Source organism: Dunckerocampus dactyliophorus, chromosome 4 (genome assembly GCF_027744805.1).
Source record: "Dunckerocampus dactyliophorus isolate RoL2022-P2 chromosome 4, RoL_Ddac_1.1, whole genome shotgun sequence".
NCBI classification, from domain to species: domain Eukaryota; kingdom Metazoa; phylum Chordata; class Actinopteri; order Syngnathiformes; family Syngnathidae; genus Dunckerocampus; species Dunckerocampus dactyliophorus.
In genome coordinates this window covers 1,989,877-2,014,153 of record NC_072822.1, presented here as the reverse complement: position 1 = coordinate 2,014,153, position 24,277 = coordinate 1,989,877, and the positions used below count along the sequence as shown (strand labels likewise).

Here is a 24,277-nt window from a genome sequence, read left to right as displayed (position 1 = left end):
CTGAGGGACAGCCAGGCTGGTAGGCCCATGGGCAGATGGATGGATGTACGGACAAACAGATAGATAAACAGACAGATGGGTCGACGTAGGGATGAAGAGACGGACAGACATATAGACAATCAGAGAGGTAAACAGACAGATGGACGGATGCAGGGACAGGAAAACAGGCAGACAGATACAGAGGAACAAGTAGATAGTCAGATAGGTAAACAGACAGATGGATGAATAAAAGACAGGTACATAGACTGGCAGACAGGTAGATAGATGGCTAGACAGACAGATAGGCAAACGGTTTGATGAATGGCTGGACAGATCGATAAATAGACAGGCAGAGAGGTAAACAGACAGATGGCTGGACAGAGGGACAGAAAGGCAGGCAGACAGGCAGATAAATAGATAAACAGGTGGACAGACGGGTAGGCGGATAGACAGGCAAGCCGACTGATGGATGAACGGACGAACGGGTACACAGGCAGACCGGTAGATGGACACATAGACAGAGGTAGTGGTAAATGCTTTGACGAATGGCTGGACAGACAAGTAACTCAGCAGATAGACACGCAGAAAGACAGATGGATGGACAGAAAGGCAGGCAGGTAGGTAAAGAGATAAACAGGGAGATGGACGAACAAACAGACGGATGGATGGACGGATGATTCACGGTGATTTCCAGAAAGAAAACACGAAGATCTTTTCATTTGTGTTTCATAATATCTCTCCATGCACTCCCGGCCTTTTCCATCTTCCTCCTTCTTCCTTGGCTGGCTAATTATCTCCAGGTTGGAGACGGAAAGTGAGACAATGTGGAAAGTATCTTTTTTAGAATCGGGGCTGGGCTCCGTCAAGCCCACAAACAAAAAGCATGGATTTAGTACCGTCGGTGTCTTTTTGAGGTTATTTACTCCTGCTAATGATGCAGCCGTGGGAGCGGCCCTTATCGCTGGCGTTGGACTTAAAAGCTTGGCTGGAGTAATTTGTTTCTGGGAAGGAGAGGGGGCTGCTTCCACTGGCCTCTGACCCCTCTGAAACGACACATTCAGAGGATCCACCCTCACATTATAACCTTTAATGTGTTTGACTTAATAGAGGTAAACCGCGTTTTCGGCACAAACAGAGCTAAAAGTGCTCCGTGTGGGGAGAGTGACAGCCGCGAGGATTCATTTGCCGTTATCGCCAAGCGTCACACCAAGCACAGCAGTTCATTCAATAAAGTCGGGCGCAGCAAACAGGCACGTAAATGACTTTGCAAACTTTGCCGCGTGTTTATCCCAAACACGGTAATACATCTTTGGCCTTCAAAGTAAACGCGTCCTGCAAGGTAAAAACACAACACACACGCCGCAAAATGAAAAGGAAGCAATGAACAAGATGTCAAGGACACTCTGCAGAAGAAAACAACTGAAGAAATTACAGCAAATCCGATACTGGACACAATGCCAACAAGCTCCTTCCTCAAGGACATCATACCACCTCTGAACCAGCGTATTCCCACCACTCGGCAAACACAAGAGAGACTACACTTCAATTAATTCAAACAAGCCATTCAAGCCATTCAAACATGGAGGATAAATGAAAGAACCGTTAGAATCACAATATCTCGGCATCTACAGTATTCTCCCAAGTCAAAACAGTACACAAGAAACTATTGTCATGATTAATTATTGAGAAGATGAAAGGAATGCTCCTCCCTGCAGAGACAGACCGATAGAATGGAAACAAACATCACCAGCAGGCGAACTGACGATTCATTCAGTGCAAGCACGTTCAATCGCCTGTGATGCGTCAAGCGATGGAAACCATACTGAGCAGACACACTGACATGCAGATACGTGAACTCTGATGGGCTTTTTTATGTTCATCCATTCATCCATCCATTTTCTTCCGGGTCCGGGTCGCGGGGGCAGCAGTCTTAGTCAGGAAGTCCAGACTTCCCGGTCCCCGGCCACCTCTTCCAGCTCTGCCGGGAGGACACCAAGACCTTCCCAGGCCAGCTGTGAGACATAATCCCTCCAGCGTGTCCTAGGTCCGCCCATGGGCCTTCTCCTGGAACACCTCACCAGGGAGGCGTCCGGGAGGAATCCGGACGAGATGCCCGAGGCACCTCGGAGGAAGGAGCAGCGGCTCTACTCTGAGCCCCTTCCGGATGACCGAGCTCCTCCCCCCATCTCTTAGGGTGAGTCCAGCTACCCTACGAAGAAAAGTCATTTCAGTCGCTTGTATCTGCGATCTCGTTCTTTCGGTCACGACCCAAAGCTCATGACCATAGGTGAGGGTGGGAACATAGATCGACCGGTGAATTGAGAGCTTTGCCTTCCGACTCAGCTCTTTCTTCATCACGACGGTCCGGTACAGCGACCGCATTACTGCAGACGCTGCGCCGATCCGCCTGTCGACCTCACGCTCCAACCTTCCCTCACTTGAGAACAAGACCCCGAGATACTTGAACTCCTCCACCTGGACCTCATTCCCAACCCGGAGGGAGCAATCCACCCTTTTCCGACTGAGAACCACGGCCTCGGATTTGGAGGTGCTGAGTCTCATCCCAGAAGCTTCACACTCCGCCCCAGTAAACGCTGAAGGTCACAGCCCGACGAGGCCATCAGGACCACATCATCTGCAAATAGCAAAGACGAGATCCTAAGGCCCCCGAACTGGACTCCCTCAATGCCTCGATGCTGCGCCTAGAAATTCTGTCCATAAAAATTATCAATAAAAGCTATGTTTTCTTTTAATTTGACACAAACACAGGAAGGACTCAAAAAAGCCTGCATACGTAGTTCAGTGTTTAAATGATGTCAGAGTCGGCCTACACACGCCCTGCGCACTCCTGTCAGTTGAATCCTGTTGTTGGAACAGGTTCAGTTTGAAAAAAATTCAAAGTTATAAAAGTTTATAAGCTGTGTCATGTTTTGTGGACCATTTCCAGACCATTTTTCTGTACTGGAAGAGAAGGCAAAATGGCTCTTTTGATGCTAAAGGTTGCCGACCCCTGACTTAGGGTGAACGGGGTGTTTTCCGTGGGAAAACAAATGACAGAGAAAAAAATAATAACAACTTAAAAAGTTTTTTTGCCCAATAAATCCAATTTGCTGAATGGTTTATTTTTGGATATTTAAAAAAAAACAATGTTTTTTCCAAAAATTGCAAATCTGCGACTATGCTAATACGGGATCTTTGATAGAAAATATGACAAGTTGAGTTTTTTGATTACATTTGACTGAAGCGTTTTGAGGCGCCACTGGAAGTTAAAGTAGATATTTCTGACCGTCCTCAAACGCAGCATTAAACAGGCCCTCAGATGTCCAAAGGGTGAGTTGGTCGGGCATCACAGCGACCTTAAATCCAACCTGATCTCTCTAACAGGTGTGAGTACACTTGCTGGTGAGATCCTGAGGATTGATGGAGGCTGCCATGGCGATGAGAATTCAGGTGTTACAGTACCTCCCCCTTGTCTCCGAGATGCTCTTATCAGGCTCGACAAGCGGGCTGAGGCCTCCACCGTCTGAAGCTCTTGGATATTAGCTTCTACTTTCACATCTCGGTGGAAATATGAGCGAGAGAAACCGAGCGTCTGAGGGCGTATCAATGACTGTCGCGATCCGGTGGAGTCCTGGAAAACATTCAGAGGGGAAAGGTGGTGGTGGTGGTGGCGGCGGCGGCGGCGGTGCGGTGGGACCGGCGAGCAGCGAGGCGTCGTCACAGTCAGCGAGGAGAAAGAGTTGATTTATACTTGTCACACTGCGGTGCTAAGCACAGCGGGGGCGGCCGAGAGCGGAGGAATTTGGTGAGAGACGATAGGCGGGAAGAACGTTAGAGGATGGGAGAAGACGCCGGCTGTTGCCAGGCGGCTCGCCCGCTGTGATTGTGTCAATGCTGAGAGCGGAGCAACCACCGAGGGTGCAAGGTTAGGGGCTGGGAATGCCTACATTTGGCAACTTCACTATTTAGTACACTACATTCTAATGTCATTCAACTTGGACTCTTCAATCCATAAATAAATAGGGGAGCATTTTATTGTATTTCAGCAACACTTGAGAAAGTTGGACATGCTTTAGAGTAGTCAGTGTGCAGTTTGTTCTACTTACTAAGAACACCAAACAGCCATTATTGTCAAAGTAGCTGGCAACACAAGTGAGTAGCAAGATAATTGTCTTCCCTGCAGTCAAGCATGGTGGTGGTAGCATCTGGGGGCTGCACGAGTGCTATTTAGAGAACCATGGCTGTGTGTTGACTCATTTTCAGTGGATAGTAAACCTATACTGCTATACAAGCTGTACACTGACTACTCTAAAGCATATCCAAGTTTACTTTGTCCATTCAGAAGATAAAATGCTTGCTGAAATGTAAGGGATGTGCTCACTTCTGTCAAGATACCGGAAGAAATCTTACTAGGATAACCACTTTAGAGTCAACACACGGCTGGCAACATGAGTGCTGCCAGCCAGCACTGGGGAGCTGCGGTTGATTGCGGGAAATATCCCCACTTTTTGCTGCAATGTGGACATGTTCCCTGTAAGGTGTACTCGCTTGTGTTGCCAGCTACTGCCACAATAATGTCTCACATCGATTCAAGCATGGTGGTGGTAGCGTCATGGTGTGGGGCTGCACGAGTGCCACTGGACACTTGTCCCTTCAAAGGACATACGGTCATTAAGGGCTGACGGCCGTGCTCATCTTTGCCAGATACAGTATGTAAAGACAATGTAAGCTCGGATATACTGTACTCCCCAGCGCTGGCAGCACTCTTGCAGCCCTGAACCATGACCGTAGACAATAAAAGCTGTACACCCAAGACACTGAAGTGTATACATTTTATAGTATGGTGACTTGACAAGATAAGATAAAATATGAAATATTGGAATATGAGGGCTGAGATATTGTAGCTTCCTTTTTGATGTTTTTAGTTCAGCGTGGCTCAGCAGTCAAGTCCAGAGGGAACTGCTCTGTCAAGTTGTGAAAGTCTTCATTGTTTTTCACACAGTGGAAGAAGCTGATGAAATGTTTCCCTCCCTTCGACTTCCACCGTTCCAGACACGAACGCACCCAGGGCACATTTCACCTTGCGACCAGCTGCCAATTGCCAGCTGGCAGGAAATTGATTTGGAGGTTTGCTCAGGGAAGGGCTTGATGTGTGTGTCTCATTGTGTCTGCTGGAAAAGGACATCTCCAGCTGTGTGGTGAAGGTGTGAAATACAAAGCAGGCTGCCGCTAAAATGCGAGCTGCCTTCCCGCCCCTGCTGCTGCTGCCGGTGGCTGAAAGTGTTTTTGCCAGTTGCCCACGCACACTTGGGAGGCTCGCCACGCTTTTTATGCGCGGGTTTGAAGGTACCCGACTGGCCCTTTTCACATCACTCGCGCATACTACCCTGGCATTGTGATTCTACCTTTTCGCCTTCCAGACGGAGAACGCTCCAAAGCAGCTTGCTAGAGGGTCTGCGGCAAACCGCCGGCCATCTGTTTGGAGGCTTCTCTCCCTAATGAAACGGCTTTAAGGCTCTTCTTGGCTCCATGGACGGGAGCGCCAGAGCAACACAGCGGGACTGAGTCACCCTGATGAGTCATGAGGTTATTCAACTGGTTAAGCGGCCTTGTCGGGGTCAACTGCGACTATGACTAAAGTCAAGTGGCTGCAGGACGAAGGACACCATTTAGAAAAACACTCTTTTCATCTGCGCTCGCTTTCATACGTGGAGTGGAAAAACTACTGCCACTTAATATTTGACAAAGAATAGAAATTAATCAAATACAGATTTATTCATAAATCGCTTTGTTTGTCCAGGGGCGTGTCAGCAGGCAACTTCCTGGTTCACTAAGTATGATGTAAGAAGACAGGACGGTCGAAATAGAGAAAATCCATTCCATAAACAAATGAGCTGGCAGGCTACTTCCTGGTTCCCAGAAGATGATGTAAGATGACGGGACTGTACCATATTAGACTGTAGAACGGGGGGAACATTACAAAGAGAGGAAGATGTACCGGTAAACAAAAGGAGAGACACATTGTTTTTTGTTTGTCCATCTCTCTGTTAGCTGGCTTTGTTTTCTTTATTTCCTGTTGAAACGCTCCCTCATTCTACAGTAAAAATGGTACAGTCCTGTCATCTTACATTATCCTCCCTGGACCACGAAGTAGCCGGCTAGCTAACAAGCACAGGGATGAATATACACAAATATGACAATACACAGCTTTCTAACTTTTGTTTATTTGTTTTCTCTATGTGCTGTTTAGGTATCGAAGGAAACGTACCCCCGTTCTAGAATGAAAAGTGGTACCGTGCCATCATCATACATCATCCTCCCTGGTGCAGGAAGTAGCCTGCTAGAAAAAGAACACAAATACGACAATCCACGACTTTGTGACTTGTCTGAGCAACTTCTTTTCTCTATTTGCCATTTGGTCTCGAGGGAAATGCTCTCCCATTCTAGAATTAAATCAAAATTGGTACAGTCCTGTCAACTTACATCATCCTCCGTCAACCAAGAAGTAGCCTGCTAGCTAATAAACGGACGGATAAATAAACACAAATGCAACAATCCACGATTTTGTACCTTTTGTTTAAGCAATTTGTTTTCCCTATTTGCTGTTTAGGTCTCGAGGGAAACGTACACCCGTTCCAAAACGAGAAATGGTACAGTCCCCTTAACTTACATCATCCTCCGCCAACCAAGAAGTAGGCAGCTAGCTAATAAACGGATGGACAAATAAACACAAATATGACAGGCCACCATTTTGTAACTTTTGTTTGAGTAATTTGTTTTCTTGAGTTGGCATTTATGTCTCGAGGGAAATGAAATGAAAAATGTTGTTTGAGCAATTTGTTTTCCCTATTTGCTGTTTAGGTCTCGAGGGAAACGTACACCTGTTCCAAAACGAGAAATGGTACAGTCCCCTTAACTTACATCATCCTGAACCAGGAAGTAGCTCGCTAGCTAATAAACGAATGGCCAAACAAACACAAATATGACACGCCACAACAATGTGTTTTCTCCATTTGTCATTCAAGTCTCGAGGGAAATGCTCTCCCATTCTAGGATTTTTAAAAAATTGGTACAGTCCTGTCATCTGACATCATCCCCCGTCAACCAGGAAGTAGCCTGCTAGCTAATAAACAAAATGGACAACATTTTGTGTCTATTTCCCACATTTGAGTCCCAGAATCAAAACTGGTGCACATTTCCCTTTCATTGCTAATCCACAGCGAGAGTCACTGATCCTTGGTCAAGCTTTCTTGACAAGGGTAAGAGTTCCTCCATCCTGGTACTTTTACACTGTGTACCTTCACACCCCCAAAAGGAGTTCACAAAGTGTTGAGTCAACATGTGCGCAGCGAGCTAACGTCACATCTCGTTCACTTTCCAGGCACGTTCCTCCTTTGTTTGTTCCACACTCGTCTGGCAGCTGGAACTTTAATGGGGACGGGAATGTTGAGAATCCTGACGGCTCCCAGATTTGTGAGCGGAACGGCGACATTATTCAACACAAAGTCACCGCAGCGGCCAGTTAGTGCTTCTTAATCACGCTCAACCACAGCCATGCTGATATTACACGCTTTGGTTGCTTTCAGCCGAAAACATGTCAAGTTTATGTGGAAGATTTGTTTTGATTATGAAAAGCAATACATTACACGTTTGAACATTTGCTTTTAAACAAGGACGTTTTGGCATCCAGTCGACGGGATTTCTGCTCCACTTGAACACAAACTTTACTATTATTATTATTATTATTATTATAAAAATAAATGTTCAAAACAATATAGCGATTCATATTGTATTAACAGTTCATGTCAAATTATTGTTAAATATTTTTACATTTTTGCTTTCTTTTTTTTAACGTATGTGTATAGTGGCTTGAAGAACCCTGAAAAGCAAATTCATTCATTCATTCACTCATTTTCTGTGGCGCTTAATCCTCATCTTAATCCTCGCTGTATTATTATTTCCATTTCCTTTTTACATTTATTTTTCTTGTTTCTTAGGCTGAGTGAACTCATTTCTCGTGCATCCAATTTTTTGTAAAAAAACGCACCCTGTTTTTTTTTCCTGAGTTGCTGGTTCGTTCACCAGGGGCAAACCAGGTGCAAGTCTTGGACAGGTGTTTAGCCGAGTACTCGTCAAAGTATGCTAGCAGTATTTTTTTATTTTTATTTTTATTTTTATTTTTATTTTTATTTTTATTTTTATTTTTATTTTTATTTTTATTTTTATTTTTATTTTTATTTTTATTGCAAGTCTTGGACAGGTGTTTAGCCGAGTACACGTCAAAGTATGCTAGCAGTATTTTTTAATTTTAATTTTAATTTTAATTTTAATTTTAATTTTAATTTTAATTTTTATTTTTATTTTTATTTTCAACCTGTCCGAAAAGGAGTAGGAAGAATATTTTCTTTTAAAAAAAAATGTTCCTTGAACCTAAACAATAAAATTGAAAATAATATAGAATATTTAAAAATAACAACCGAGCCAAGCCAATAGTCAGTCACTTTTTAAAAATGGGAAAAAATGAGTTTAAAATGTTAAAGGTCACAATTCATTGCGTGGTTCGGAGGTGGAGACCCTGAGCGTTTAACAGTTTTCTTCGTCCCTTCCATACTTTGGAAGGCAAATAAACAGAAAATGAGTCATCATGCGTGCTGACATGCGACCAACACTCATGTGTTCTCGATAAGAATCTCCTCCGTGAATCCAAGTGTTGACGCAGCCGAGCCGTGCGAAGACACAAATGTGCAGGCCGATTATTAACACCTTACCCCCGCGTAATCCTTCCACTGCCCTCTGCTTTCTTTGGCGCGTCGCATCACACAGCAGTTGTTTTATGGGGAAACACAAAATGCTCGCTGGCCGTGTTTTGCTTCGAGGAGTGCCAGCACAAAACGACGCGGTGGAAGCTGAAACAAAACAAGCAAGACAGACGCGAGTGTATTTGCTTGTTCCGCACGCAGCTGGATCAGCGCCTCTCATTGGGGACCAGTTCCCACAGTCTATGTGACCCTCACGGAGGACGGCAACTACAAGAGAGAGCATTGTTAAGACACTTTTGGTGTTTATTCATGCTTCATTAAGCTTTAATAACACATTTACAAACACTTCTGTGAACATGAAATACTATTAGGAACCTGTAGTATTTATTTATTGATCTGTACAAACCACTGTATGTGTTGCCGACACTAGCATCGTTCAAGAATGAATGAAGACACCAACAGACCTGCCAACCTTGAGGAAATTGAAGTAGAGTACACGCCAGAGGTGGGAGCAAGCCAATGTTTTGCAAGTCTCAAGTAAGTCTCAAGTCTTCAACCCACTGACTGCCAGCCATGTTCAGAGCAGAGAGCTCCTTACTGCTGAGTTCTGGGGCATTCTTGCTGAACTTTCAAGACCCACAGAATATTGAGTTTTAGGACTACATCAACATTGAAACTATCTAATGAAACCTTAGGCTCTCTTCTTTCATCAGGAAAAAAGTTTGTTTCTAGCCTTTTTGGGTCTTTAGATATTGCCGGTAGAACATAGGGTGGTTTCAGCAAAAACACCTGATTTTGACCAAAAAACTGAGAAAAGGGGCTTTTTCCGCAGAGAAGCAAATTCAAGCAGAGTGACGGTGGGGTCTGCTGGGTGTGGGGATGAATCCCTGCTGCTGACCCATCCAGACGGCAGCCACTCGTCAGAAGAATCAGGGTGGAGTTCTGAGTCACCCGACTCTGAACTGCTTCCGGTGTCAAGCCCCGGTGTCGCTCCACACGGCTCAGCAACGCTAACCACTAGCTTGTTGCTTCGGCTGCCATTGTCAACTGCATTTGTGTCTACGTCACCTGCATCAGCCACGTCACCTCTATCTTTGGCGATGGCGTCTCTACTAAAGGCAGATCCAAGCTCAGTCACAGTGCTAGCCGCCTGCATGTTTTGTTTCCGCTCGATTTCTGCATGTGTTTCGCCATTTTCCTCTCTCAACCCACAATCCGTCTTCTTCATAGACAATCTGTCGCTGCCGGGTGGAGGACAAGAGAAGTGTTGCCCCCTGCTGTGACAGAAGTACATTGCCTACAAGTCAGAAATTCCCATACAAGATGAATAAGACTTTGATCTGTAGCTCCCGCAAAAAAAATCAAGACGTCAATAGACGCGTTTGGCAGTGGAAGAGTTCATCTCAAGTCTCAAGTCAGGTCCCAAGTCATAGGCTTGTTTTTTCTATTTCTTTTTCGAGTCCTCACAAGGCAAGTCACTGTTTAGTGTTTCCCAAATAAAATTCCATTTTAACGATGCAACAAATACAGTGAACGCATTTTGAATTGTTTGAGTGGTATTTAAGTGAAATAAGACGGAGAGTGCTGGCAGGCACGGCATGGCATTCAGGAGTTCATCAGTGCACAAAAATACAATCCACACATTTGTTGTTTGTTCTTAAACCTGATTGGACGCTAACACGTGCATTCAATGAGGCAGATTCTGGAGGAAGAGAAGTTTGGCTGAAAATGACATACTAGCGATCATGTGACTTGAATACTTTGAATGGAGACACTTTTTACTCAACACACTCACCGAAAATCTCAAGTATTTTCAAGTCATCAGACTAAAAACAGATTCAAGTCCGGGGTCATTGATATCAAAGTCCATGTCGGGCTGCAAGTCTTTGATGATATTTTCAAGTTGAGTTCAGAGTCATCAAAATTGTGACTCTAATCTGACTCGAGTCCAAGTCACTATATACCGTAGTATATAGTATAGTGCCCCCTACCTCACCCCCACACTTTGAGAAGCATTGCTCTACGGCAATAATGCATACAAGACCTATAAGTGAACCTCGGTGTTGATGTTTATGTTACGTATTATCAGTGTTTACATGCATTTTATGGAATTCCAGGGCAGACATTTTCTATTTCTAAATACGCATATCCTGCCTTGGTTTGGTGCATGGGTTGTGCTCGTTGACTGAGGATTCGTACCCAAACTCTTTACAATAACGGCACAAATGGTAGTAACCAAACCAAAAAACTAGATATCCTAGGTTCGGGTCCTAGGTCCTAGGTCTGCGCATGCCCGGAACACCTCACCGGGGAGGCGTCCAGGAGGCATTCGGACTTGATGTCCGAGCCACCTCAATTGGCTCCTCTCGTTGTGAAAGAGCAGCGGTTCCTCCCAGTATCCGCGATGTCCTTCTTTCGGCCACAAGCCAAAGCTCATGACCATACGTGAGGTTGGAGACATGGATCGACCCGCAAACTGAGAGCTTTGCCTTCCGGCTCGCCTCTCTCTTCACCACGACGGTCCGACACAGTGACCGCATTAGTGTGGACGCTGAGCCGATTCGCCTGTCAACATTGCGCTACTTTTAATCATATTTTATACGAAAAAAGAAGTCTAAAAGAAAAACATTTTCAGCTTTTTCTTTACATTGTGCCTTTTTTATTCCCATTTTTTCAGTGTTTAATTGAATTTGTCCAACATGCCATGGGCCAATAATAAACGAGTCATGGGCCGCACTTTGGGCGCCCCTGGTATGTGTACTTGATACTTAATGAATGCTTTGTGCCACATTGTGCCACATTCTGCACAATTCCGGGAAGGCGGTGGAAAATCTCCATCTTGGAGCAGAAGGAAGCCATGTCCATGAACACACTTCCAAGAAGTGATACCAAGCATCCAAGCCTACGCCATTATCAGCATTCTGCTTGCGTGCAATCTTTCCTTCTTATCAATAACTCAAGGAATAGTGCAAAGGAAATATTGCCTCTTGCTGATGGTCCAGGGTCTTTTGAGTGTTTCTCCGCAGCGTGATTCCTGCTATCTCCTTGAAGAGCCGCGCTTTCTCCGCCATGATCCGCCCACCGTTTAGATAGAAAGCTCAGTGATGTACGCTCAGTGATGTACGAGTGCACAAGCGCCACAGAGGTTAGGAGCGTTTTGATTGGACACCGACGTATGCTCTTGGGAGGGAACTGCAGACGTGAAGGCTTTTCACAGGATGGAGATCGCTCCAGATCTCTCCATGACAAACATCAGTTCTACAATATCCTACCTGCTGTCTGGTAGTCCACCCAGACATCAGATGGGCTCTGCAGCACCGCTGACCTGCGGTAGACCACATGGACTCTGCCCTGGTCCTCCAGCTCCTGGGTGCCTCTCTCCAAAGGTTCGATAAAGTACTCGTCCGAGTCTGTGCGGATCATCCCGGCCTGCAACACAACACCAGGTGTCAATGAAGAACTACAGTCGTGCGAAAAAAAGACGACACCCCCATGATGTAACTCTTCTACTCCACAACCGATGCACACAAGAGGGTGAAAATTTGGTCAAAACATGCAACACTACTGTGTTGCCCGTGCTATTATTTTTCTGACAAATATACCACACGGTGGCGCTGTTATTAGACCCCATATATGCACCGGAATCTCCCACACAGCGCTACAAAACACACAATGTAACTTTGGGGCGTTTAGCCAAATCACACCCAAATTTGGTACACACCTTCAGGGGACTGAAAAACACATTTGAGCAAGATTGGTAGGAAAAACATGGCCGCCATCAAGCAAAACGTCTTTGCAGGGGCGCAGGATCAGACTTAGCAACTAACTGCACACAAGTCATTGACCATTTGTCTGAATATTAGAAAACTTTGAGGACACGGGTATTAAACGTATGCCAGCACGTCTTACACAGCACTGGCACCACAACACACAGGGGTGGTGGGTATTACCGTTTGTGAAGTGGAATTAAACCTGCACATGCGTAATGGGTACCACCCATCCATCCATCTTCTGCTTAGTCGAGGTCGGATCGCGGGGGCAGCAGCCTAAGCAGGGAAGCCCAGGCTTCCTTCTCCACGGGTACTTCGTCCGGCTCCTCCCGGCGGATCCCAAGGTGTTCCAACGCCAGTTGAGAGACATAGTCTCTCCAACGTGTCCTGGGTCTTCCCAGATGCCAGACGTGCCCTCTCAACTCCTCAGGGAGGCATCCTGACCAGATGCCCGAGCCACCTCGTCTGGCTCCTCTCCATGCGGAGGAGCAGCGGTTCTACTCTGAGTTTCTCTCAGGTGACAGTGCTTATCTCTAAGGGGAGGGCTTTGTCTTATTTTCTGTCTATTGCATTGGATAATAGGAGTGTAAAGGTGAATATAGGGCTGTTATTTTATGCCTACAGGGCTCTAATAAAGTTAAAAACTCTAAAATGAATGCTCTAACTACGAAAATACTCCATTTCTAAAGAAGGACTCCTGCTTTGCAGATATTCACTTATCACGGCCGGGTCTGGAACTAATTAACAGCGATAAACGAGGTAGTACTGTAGTTGTGAAACTTTCAAAAGTCAACATGTTTCTAACAAAAACATACAACAATAAGAGTACTCCGAAAGCGCTTTGACCAAAGAAATTTAATGTTGATGGTGTTTCTCATGAAAATGTCATGGTGATGCAACAACAGGCCAAGCCGAACCAATGAAAAAAGACAAAGAGTTCATGAAAACCTGCTTGATGTAATTTACATGTGGTTGTCGTGTCACAGGCCTGACATGAACCCCCCTGCTGCTCCTATTCAAGACACAATCGGATCACGACCATCTGCCCGTAGCAGCGCTTCACGTGCCACTAAATCAGGAAATACAACCTGTGCACTTTGATATGATTAACACGCTGATTTTAGATGCCACCTGTGCCTTGCCTTTATTGCAAAGTCCAATTAGGCGCTGCGTGTCTCATTTAACCGTGGGCCACGTTTTCCACAACATGCTCACTGCATGAGACTCTTTAATAAACCGTCTGTACGTCCAATCCCTCGTGCTGAGTACGGAATACTCTTATCAGTGATTGCTCATGAATATGCATGAGAACAATCCCGCCATTTGTGTGAGACGCTCAAACTCTAAACGTTCGCTTCTGAAGTTGAAGCTGTGATGCCACCAGCAAGACCCAAACGTCTTCTTCATGGACATGATACTGGCTCTGACCCGCTCTTAGCTGGATGAGCCTGCACCATCTATATGTCCATCCATCCATCCATCCATCCATCCATCCATCCATCCATCCATCCATCCTTCCATCCATCCATCCATCCATCCATCCATCCATCCATCCATCCATCCATCCTTCCATCCATCCATCCATCCATCCATCCATCCATCCATCCATCCATCCATCCATCCATCCATCCATTTTCTATACCGCTTCTCCTCTTTAGGGTCACGGGGGAATGCTGGAGCCTATCTCAGCTGACTTTGGGCGACAGGCGGGGTACACCCTGGACTGGTGTCCAGCCAATGGCAGGGCACATATAGACAAACACTCCCATTCATACCTGTGGACCATTTAGAGTTGCCCATGAAGCTAACATGCATGTTTTTGGAATGTGGGAGGAAACCGGAGAACCCGGAGTAAACCCACACACACACGGGGAGAACATGCAAACCCCACACAGAAATCTATATGTCCATTGCTTTGTAAAAAGAAAAAAAGACAGGCTTCACTACACATCTTAAAATACAAATATTTGTTTTCCTTCAGCGAATAGGCTAGCCTAGCATGTTAGCCAACAATGTGACTACTTCCGCACCTTATTGGCTTTCTGTTCCAGAGCAGAACTGTAACAGTTCATCAATAAATCAATGACTAATCAATTGTCCAATTAATCAAAAAAGTATTTTCTGATTTCAGCCTCTAAAATGTGAATTTTTTTTCATTTCTTTAGTTATCCTTAAAGCAGACCTATTATCTTTGTTTTACGCAAAACATTAAAAAAACAACAACTACTTATTTAAATCAACTCATTCACTCCGAGCCATTTTCCAAAAGACATCCCCTCCTGTACGGGCTATTTTAGGCATTTTTGACTGATCTTTCAAGGAAGGCACACAGAACATTGTGTTCTATGGTTATATAAAACATGGAACCTACCAAAAGAAACATTACACTCTCGTCTTTCATACTTTTTTCTGCAGTAGAACATAAGTAAGTTTCAGGAAAATATCAGTTCTCACCAAAAATCGGAGAAAAACAGCTTTTTGTGAAAAGATACATACATACATACACAACATAAACAACACAAAAAAATGTTTTTTTACATCCAAATAACAATTTATTCGCAAATATAACACCACGAACTATTTACAGTTTTCACATTTGGAACTAAGCTGTGTGTGCACGCGTGCGCACGTGTGCATGCGTTACAGTATCCCCACAATGCGTAACCTTCTGCGTGCTACACTCCTCCATGCTCTTCCATATAAATCCGTCTTTGGGAGCCAGCGTTCGGGTTTAAAAAAAAACGTATAAATACGTCTTTGGTGTTGAATGAGTTAAAAATGTAATTATAATAATATTCACACACATCAGCTTTGACTTTGGAAAACAGTCATCGACATTTTTTGCCTCTTTTCTGACGTGTTGCTGACCAAACCACTAACTGTTGATTATCGATTTGGTGCGAATGCGGCCCAACCGATGACTCGATTAACCGAAACAACAAGCTTTAGATGAATCGACTAAGAAAATAACCGTGCGTTGCGGCCCGAGTCTAGAGGTTTACGCGATGCAAACTAGCATGTGGCCCCAAAGCGATTTGAGTCGGAGCTTTTCATCCTTTCGCTCACACAAGCTACTAGTGGAATATCTAAGGAGTAAAGCAAAGCCGCTAAATGTTAGCTAAAAGTACTTTGGTAGGTTATTACTGCTTTATAAAGCACTAATTAATAACTATTAATAACAGTAACATAGCTGATAAGAAGGACAAAGTGACTCATAAGGTAGTGGTGTGATACAGCGATCGACAATCCATACAATACTGATACCATTACGATATCCTGCATGGGTGTTGACGGTGGATGGATATGCCGCCACACCCCGAGCAGCGACCAGGCTTAGTACGTGGACTGGACCGCTGAGCCAAGTCGTGAGGCAGTAAAAAGATCACTTCATCCAGCAAGCAGCAAACATTCCCAGCCGGCGGCAGGCTGGGTGGACATAATGGAGCATTTAGCAGCTGGAGAGACTGATATTTCCCTCGGGGGTTAGCCTGCCTGCACAGCCAGTAGCTCAGAAAGGCAGCTCATGCACTGCGCTCAAAGTCTTTGCCATCGCGTCCGAGCCTTATTTCAGCCGTGTGACACGTGCATCCCCCGTCTCTGGAGGAATGTGCGGCGCACACAAGCTGCACAGAGCGCTTTCAAGTTCTACATCCACCGTTCCCTTTAGTCAGACACGGCCACTTCTCCCACAGCGCAAGGACAGTCAGTGCACAACACCAGCCACAGAACATAGACATGAAAGTCCGTTGTACACAAAAAGGCTGCTTCATGGAGTCCTGTCAGGGAAACAAGGATGGGAACCAAAAACAGGAAGTACCAACATCATCTACGTCCAACTATAGCCATCTGCCGTTTGACGCCCCTGCACAACCTGAAGCTCCATTGTTCCATTGAAGAAAAAAAGCAGCCCAGATCATGATGGTGCCTCCTCCACTGTGCCATGTGGGAAACATCTCAGGTGGGATCTCCTTGTCACGCCAGTAACGTTGGAAGCCATATTTTTTATCATCAGAGAATAAAACTCTCTTCCACCCTTCAATGTCCCATGTTTGGTGCTCTTTTGCAAATTCCAAACGGGCAGTTTTGTAGCGTTGAAGGAGACGAGGCCTTTGAAGATGCTTTTTGTTCTTAAAAGCCTTCTCTCGCAGATGCAGTCTGATGGTTATTGGACCGCCTTCAGCACCATTCATTTGGGCCGAGGATTGTCCCGAGCCAGTCGGATCCTGCGGCTCAGGGCCAGTGACATTTTTTTGGGTCTACTGCTTGACTTTTTTCTTCCATAACCCTCAGGATCTTTGAAGAAGTTTAAAATATGGTATTGCGTGCTGGGAAAGGCCTTGCTCGTGCAGCTCAACAGTCGGACTCTCAGAGAGATCTACTTAGAACCTCCTGGAGATCCAACAATGCAAAATCTAAATTCTTGCAACTTTTCAACTGGCCTTAAACTTTTGATCACGCGTGTATTTTGGCTTTACTTTCGTAATATTCTAACCAATTCCACATGCATTGTTTTTTCTTTTTTCTCGTGATATTACGACATTGAAGAAAAAAACAATTTTTTTCATGTTTCAACTTTGTGCTTGTAAAATGTTTTTTTCTTCATAACATGACCTCATCATCGTGAAATTACTACTTTTTTCTGGGAAGATGAATATTTTTATACGTTTATTCTCCTAATATTTTGATGTCATTCTCACAAAATGACAGCTCTTTTATCCATATTTGCTGTTGCGTTTTGTTTTTTTTAGTTTTCCTGTTTAATTGTATATTTAGAATGTGCCAAGGGCCATTCAGAAAAATCAGCTGTGGGCCACAAAAGGCCCCCGGGCCGCACTTTGGAGAGCCCTGCTCTAGACGGCCCAAACCAATATGAAGCAAACAAACAGTTAGAGGTTTGGTCTGCAACATATCAGAAAAGTAAAAAATACAGATTGCAAGTCAAAAAGTTCAATTTAAAAAGTAAAAATAATAACAATAACAACACGGGTTTCTCACCCTGCCTCTTAGGGTGTCCAGCCACCAGCCGCCCTACGGAGGAAACTCATTTCAGCCGCTTGTATCCTCCATCTCCTTCTTTCGGTCACAACCCAAAGCTCATGAGCACAGGTGAGGGTGGGAGCATAGATCGACCGGTAAATTGAGAGCTTTGCCTTCCGGCTCAGCTCTGTCTTCGCCACGACGGTCCGGTACAGCGAGCGCATTACTGCAGACGCTGCGCCGATCCGCCTGCCGACCGCTGCAACCTTCCCTCACTCGCGAACAAGACCCCGAGATACTCGAACTCCTCCACCTGGGGCAGGACCTCATTCCCACCCCGAGATTTAAGATTTGTTTTTTATTATCCTTGCTTAGCAACTCTCCTATGTTCTTTGTTCTCTGCAAGCTGAGAATGATGAGCTTCCTGCAGTGCGGCCGTGCTGCGTAGAACCGCACTGCATCACGCTGAGAGCTGTTTCTAATATTCTATTGGCCTTGTTTCGCTGCATGACGGCTTCCAGTTATTAGAAGCAGCTCTGCACTTCCTGCTACTTCCTTATGGAAATACAACTGCATGATTTTAAAGTCGACGCTCACAAAATAGCTGTACACTGACTTTAAAATCACACCCCGCCTGTCGCCCAAGTCAGCTGGGATAGGCTCCAGCGTACCCCAGCGCCCCCAGTGAGGATAAGCGGCATAGAAGATGGATGGATGGATGATTTTAACGTATAGAGTGAATGAATACAGCTTGCTGGGCTCGTGAGATGCGATGCTGCTGTTATTGTTCATGTTGTTGTTGCTGCTGGCAGTGGTGGTGATGGTAACGTTTTTAGTGATGATAAACATCCTTTTCACTTACTTTTAGATACTTTTGGTGTGGTTTTTTTGCTTTAAAAAGAAAAAAACTAACAAACAAAAATGATGTGATTGTTTTGGATATTATCATTGTTGTTACTATGGCTGTTTTTTATGTGTGTTGCATTTGTTTGTCTTCTCAATTGTTAGTCTTTTTTATTTGCTTTGTTAAGAAAATAAGTTGGAAAAATAAAGAAATAGATACAGCATATGCTCCCTTAAAATGATGCATTTTTTTCTAGAAATAATATTATTTGATTGACTTATTTTCCCTGTAATCTCACAGCTTCAGTCTTATAGTATTACACCTTTGTGTTTCTTGCAAAGTACACCCGTAAAATGATAGATATGTTTTTGCAGTAACATCCAAACTGAGCAGTATTATTTTCATTTTAAAATATCTTCTTCATAAAAGAAGCAGCGCCACCGGACCTCTCTACAAATGAACACTGTGACTGGTAGAGCTGTGATATCTACTAGGGATGGTCGATAATATCGGCCACCGATATTATCACAGCTCCAATAACACAGTAGTAATATAACATTTTTACCCCAATATTGGGATACAAATGTAATATCGGTATCGTATTTTTTTCCCCCAGTTGCAAAACATTGCTGAATTTGCTGCCTCGTGTAGTTCATACTTTACACCAGCAGATGGCGGACATCCGTAGCCTCCAATCTGAGCAAAATTTGTGGGCGTTTCTACACAAAGGTTGGGCGTTTATAGACTTTGATCAGCTGAAAAAGCTAAACATTTACATTTGTTTTGTCGCCGTCCCCCCCCACCTATTTATCTGGCACCTGCAGTGTGCAGATAGAGATGACGATCATCATAAATATGGTTTGTATTCTGAAGGCAGTGCAAAGCAGTTTGCTTATCAATCCACCAGTTGCTGGTTCCGCATGCAGGAGAGCGGAGTGCTCGGGCTGACCCGACTTGTTTGGTTTTTTATGTGCCCTTCCTGTTTTTTTCTTGTTATTATGTCAAACTTCTCTTCCACCTTGATTTGCGTCTCAGAAATTCACCTGAGGGCTCAATTTTTGCAAGTTAAAACAAAATAATGGCCGATGGGAGCCCCGTCTCGGTGCGGGTCATGGGAGGCAAAGCCAAACACACGCACGCACGCGCGCACGCACGCACGCACGCACACGCGCACGCACGCACGCGCGCGCCATGAATAAATGAGGCGGCAGGTCCATTAGAGCTCCTGTTCGGTGGAAGACGGCCTTGCGTGGCTGTGCTGCAAACAAACCAACTGCCGGATAATTGGCTGAAACTTGTGCGAGCGCCTGATTCGGAGCGTCTTCTCAAACCCGTTAATGACCTGGAAATGCCATCGTCTCGCTCGGCATTCGTCTCGCTGTGCAGTCGCTGGGGGGGCCACAGCCTCTTTCTTTCTGGCCAGGAATGGATGACATGTTTGAAAGTGACGCAAAAGTGCCACCTGGAGATAAACGCACGAGTCTCGTCTACGCTCCCGTACGCTGGTGGCAGCTTCACAGAGAGGAACGCTCACTCGCTTCACATTCCATCCAGCATTTGGATGACATCTTGTCAAAGGGAAACGCAACAGAAAGTAAGGTTGGCTGACTGGTTAACTTCTTCTTACACTTTTATTGCAATGGCACAGCTTGTATTAATATCATTAATATCACTATCTCTATGATACCAGCTGGAAGGTGCTCCAGCGTCACCTTTCAAACCAAATTAAAATTAAAATTAAAATTAAAATTAAAATTAAAATTAAAATTAAAATTATGTCGGGGTATGAGGGTATTAAAAAATTAAAATTAAAAAAATAAAAATAAAAATAAAAATAATGTCGGGGTTTGAGGGTATTAAAAAATAAAAATTAAAATAAAAATAAAAATGGTGTAACTTTGCAAATTAACTTTGATTAACGTCATGCAAGAAACGGAACTTGACGGTAGCGTTGCATAAATGTTCATATTAATATTAAAATGCATATGAATATGACAAAGCGGTTCATCTGATTAGGAGGGTTAACAGAATCAAAGGCATACATTCATATCAACATATTCATTCACTAATATTAGCATACTGCTACATCAATATTGGTGTGTTCATATTCATATTCATATATTAGGGCTGTCAAGGGATTAACACTTTTCATTAGATTATCAATCATTAATATTCATATTCTAAATACTATATTAATGTTCATGTATTGTTGATTTATTTCTGTTTTAATCTGATTAATCACAGTTTTCACATTAATTCATCATGATTAATCATCATTCGCAACCGCCTGAAATATTCTGGCTACTGATACGAACATGAATGTGTTGATTAAGATCGGGGTAGCGATATCAGCTGGTATCGGTGTCGAAGCCACTTCCCAAGGAAACACGAGAGACGACACAAGCAACAAGCATCTCCGTTAGACAAGGATGACAAAGCGCTACAGGTGCGCTCGTCCACCTGAGAAGACAACGGCAGGTCGCAGCATTCGGGACCCCAAACATCCTGGAAAAAAGGGCGGATGAAGACTCGTGATGAAGACTCCTGTGTTCCATGGCTTGAAATCCCAGCTCCAGGCCGGCCAGGCAGACAGCGCTGCCCTGCCAAAAACAACATATGGGATTCAGCTGAAGGGCTCCAGTTTTTCAGAAACAGCCTCTTTCAGTCCAAACGTCTTCGAGAAGCGGCTACGAACGTACAGAAAGTCAAAAAGCTGAAGGTGCTGGCTCGGGGCAGGACAGTGGCACCTTTCACCCTCGTTGTTGCTCAAAGGTGTGTTTGCTTGCCGAAATGGGAGCAAACCTTCGTCATCATTAGCTGCCATTTTCATCCCCGAGCTTGAAGTTGATTTCTTGTCGCTTGATCGTGGGGGGGGCGGGGGGGACTATTGCTGAAAATACTCGCTAAGAGAAATAAACACGCAGGGTAAATCCTGGCATTTGGAAGATAAAACATATTTCTGTCTCTTCATAGCTCGACGTCAGAACCGCTGAACTGACTGATGGCGTCGTGAAATGGCTCCGTCCCGTTTAGTGCCGAAACAGACGGCAAATAACTCATTCAATACCGAATAAGACGTATTTCCCCATCCCAACAACGTATTTGCACGTCTTTTACGGGGGTTATTTTGTGCGAGAGGCAAAAAGAGGTGATGATGCAACTCTGCACGAACGCATTAACATTTCAGAACAATTTCAAGACATAAAAACGGCCACAAGGTGGCAGAAGTGCTCTGCAGGGATCACCTGAACAGACAAATCACACATGACAGGAAGGAGGAAGTGAGAGAGCGTGGGGGAGTGCAGCGTGCGGAAGGTCACGCACACGCACACACCCGAGGGTCTATTGAAATCTTTTGAGATTTTTATCGTTTGTGCTTCAATTTATTCATAACCATCAATAATGATATGGGCGAGCTAGCATGCTACAGTACAACTGCAAATAGACGAGTATTCGCTGTTAGCATGTGCTACCAGACCAAAGCACCACCAGCTGTCATCCTGACGCGTCTTAAAATGTCTGAAGCACGAGCAAGTTAGCATTAGCCTCCAGCACAGGCAGCAGGTTGTCGTGGCCGAGTGGTTAAGGCGATGGACTAGAAATCCATTGGGGTTTCCCCGCGCAGGTTCGAATCCTGCCGACAACGATACATTCTTTGTTTTGTTTTGTTTTTGATAGCTGAGGGTTGAAATCCAATAGCTGTATGGATACTAGCTAGCTCAGGTTGTTTTTCATTGCTGTTTACCAGATAACTGGGAAGTCATGTTGCCAGACCGACCAGCTCGTGAGCATTAGCATGATGCACTGCTAACAGGTCGTTGTGGCCAAGTGGTTAGCAAACAGGCTAGCCTCGCATGATGTCGCTGTTAAAATGTGAGAGTGTAACACTGTTAGACTGTAACATTAGCGCTGCAGCTGACATAGCTATGCTAGTCTTGCTAACGTTAGCGTCCTCCTGTCCCACTCCTTAATGGTAACCTCAAGGGTCAAGGATGTCCAAAGTGCATTTGCGGTCTGCGGATGTTTTTTTATTGCCCCCAGGCACGTTCTAAAAATATAATTTAACAAGAAAACTACAAAAAACAACAACAAAGATTTACAGAAATAAAGTCAAGTTATTCAGTGAAAAAAGACGTAACTTATGAGAATAACGTAATATTATAAAGAAAATATAAAACAGCATAAAGTTGAAATATTACATTAAAAAGTTGTTTTTTAAGCCATAATATTATGACAAAAAACATAAATAAAGCTGCATTTTTGCAGAAAAAGTTATGTTAGTTAATGTTACCAGAATAAAGTCAAAATATTATGGTAATAAAGTTATAATTACCAGAAGAAAATTCACAAGAAGAAAGTTGAAATAGTAAAATAAAATAAAATAAAAATAACAACAGCAGAAATTGAAAAAACAAGAAGAATAAAATCAAAATATCAAAAGAAAAAAGGCGTATTTTAACGATAAAACACACACATTTTACGAGAACAAACTTATAATATGAGGAAAAATAGTCATTTTAGTAGCATCGAATTGAATATGAAAAATGACTGCAGTCGTTTTACAAGAATAACGTCAAATTATGAAGAGAAAAAAGTTGTAATCTAACAAGAAACGTAATGTTCGAGAAACGAAATAATGTTGAAATATTACGAGCAAAAATGACATAATTTTAGCAGCATAAAGTTGAAATACAAAAGAAAAAATGTTTTTTTAAGTCGTAATAACAAAATAATGAATAAAGTTGCAATTTTTGGAAAATTAAATATTGTATTTTTTATTTTATAATGGTACTTTTTTATTTTCTAACATTTATTAAAATATTATAGGAATATAGTCGCAAGAAAATTTACAAGAAGAACGTTGAAATAGTTGCAAACGTAAAAAAAAACTGTAACGGAAAAGGAAAATATTCAAAGCAAAAAGTCACAATTTTATGATCCGAGGACCAAGAATGAAGTCAGGAAAATTTGTTCTAACTAGAAAACGTCGTCATTTTTGGAGAATAATGTTGTAATATTATGAGCAAAAATAACATCATTTCAGTAGAATAAAGTTGAAATATTCAGAAAAAAGACTTTAAAAAAAAACAGTATTCTGAAAAAGAAAAAAATAACAAATAAAGTTGTAATTTTTGGAAAGTGGGAATAAAGTCAAAACTTGGTGGTAAAAAATTACAAAAAAAAAACATTTAGAATTATTTAAGAAGAAAGTTGAAATATTTGGAACATTAAAAAAAACAATTAAAAAATGTGGACGAAAAAAAGAGCAAAAGAGTGAAGCGGATACTCCCGCTCGGCTTTTTCACCTCGAACACAACGCATGTCGATGCAGCTTACTCCTGAAATACCAAACTCCTTCGCACATCCGCATGTGTCGCTTCACAACATTTCAGTGTGGCAAAGTTGCATCCTTTCATTTGTCAGCATGTGGCCCTGGCTGGGAAAAAGTCTGGACACCCCCGGTGCACGTGATGCGGCGCATGTCATCTGTTCAGTTGGACAAGCGCAGCGTTACGGCGCGCGTGTCAGAAAGTGGATAAAGCACACAACAGCGCTTCCTGGAGACAAGCGTTAGCATTAAAGCCACAGACACGCACAACAGCAGCTTTACTGAAAGCACTTCCAAATGGCAGCAGCTTCTAATCCGTAGCTGTGGGAAAGTGGCTACGCTACGCTACGCTACGCTACGCTATGCTACGTAATGCTATCACATGACACCTCATTCATGGCGCATCGGTCTTCCACACGGAAGGTTGAAAATAAAATGTGAGTTTGACCCAATATTCGTGTGTTGGTGCGCCAGCAACACAGAGCAAACATTTGCTGATGTCTTTTGGGGGTGGGGGGCGGGGGCGCTGCGCTTAAGTCAGACTTAAAAATAAAACCTCACGCCGCTGAATGGGCCTCAATGTGTCGGCCTAACGACAACTGGGCTGGTATTAAGGTGA

General features: G+C 43.8%; 1 protein-coding gene and 1 non-coding gene across 7 annotated transcripts in view; one reads left to right on the top strand and one right to left on the bottom strand.

Annotated features, from left to right (window-relative positions):
• Positions 1 to 24,277, bottom strand: part of adamts3 (ADAM metallopeptidase with thrombospondin type 1 motif, 3) — a 129,722-nt gene that overhangs the window by 79,537 nt on the left and 25,908 nt on the right. For 5 of the 6 annotated variants that reach the window (XM_054773826.1, XM_054773824.1, XM_054773825.1 and 2 more), the window contains exon 4: positions 12,011 to 12,167. In XM_054773826.1, coding sequence (XP_054629801.1) covers positions 12,011 to 12,167 — 157 coding nt within the window. Of the gene's footprint in view, positions 1 to 12,010; positions 12,168 to 17,503; positions 18,026 to 24,277 lie in introns of those variants that run through there. The other variant, XM_054773829.1, reaches the window with a different exon arrangement.
• Positions 21,894 to 21,975, top strand: trnas-aga (transfer RNA serine (anticodon AGA)). Its single transcript has one exon. It is a non-coding gene; the product is annotated as a tRNA-Ser (tRNA).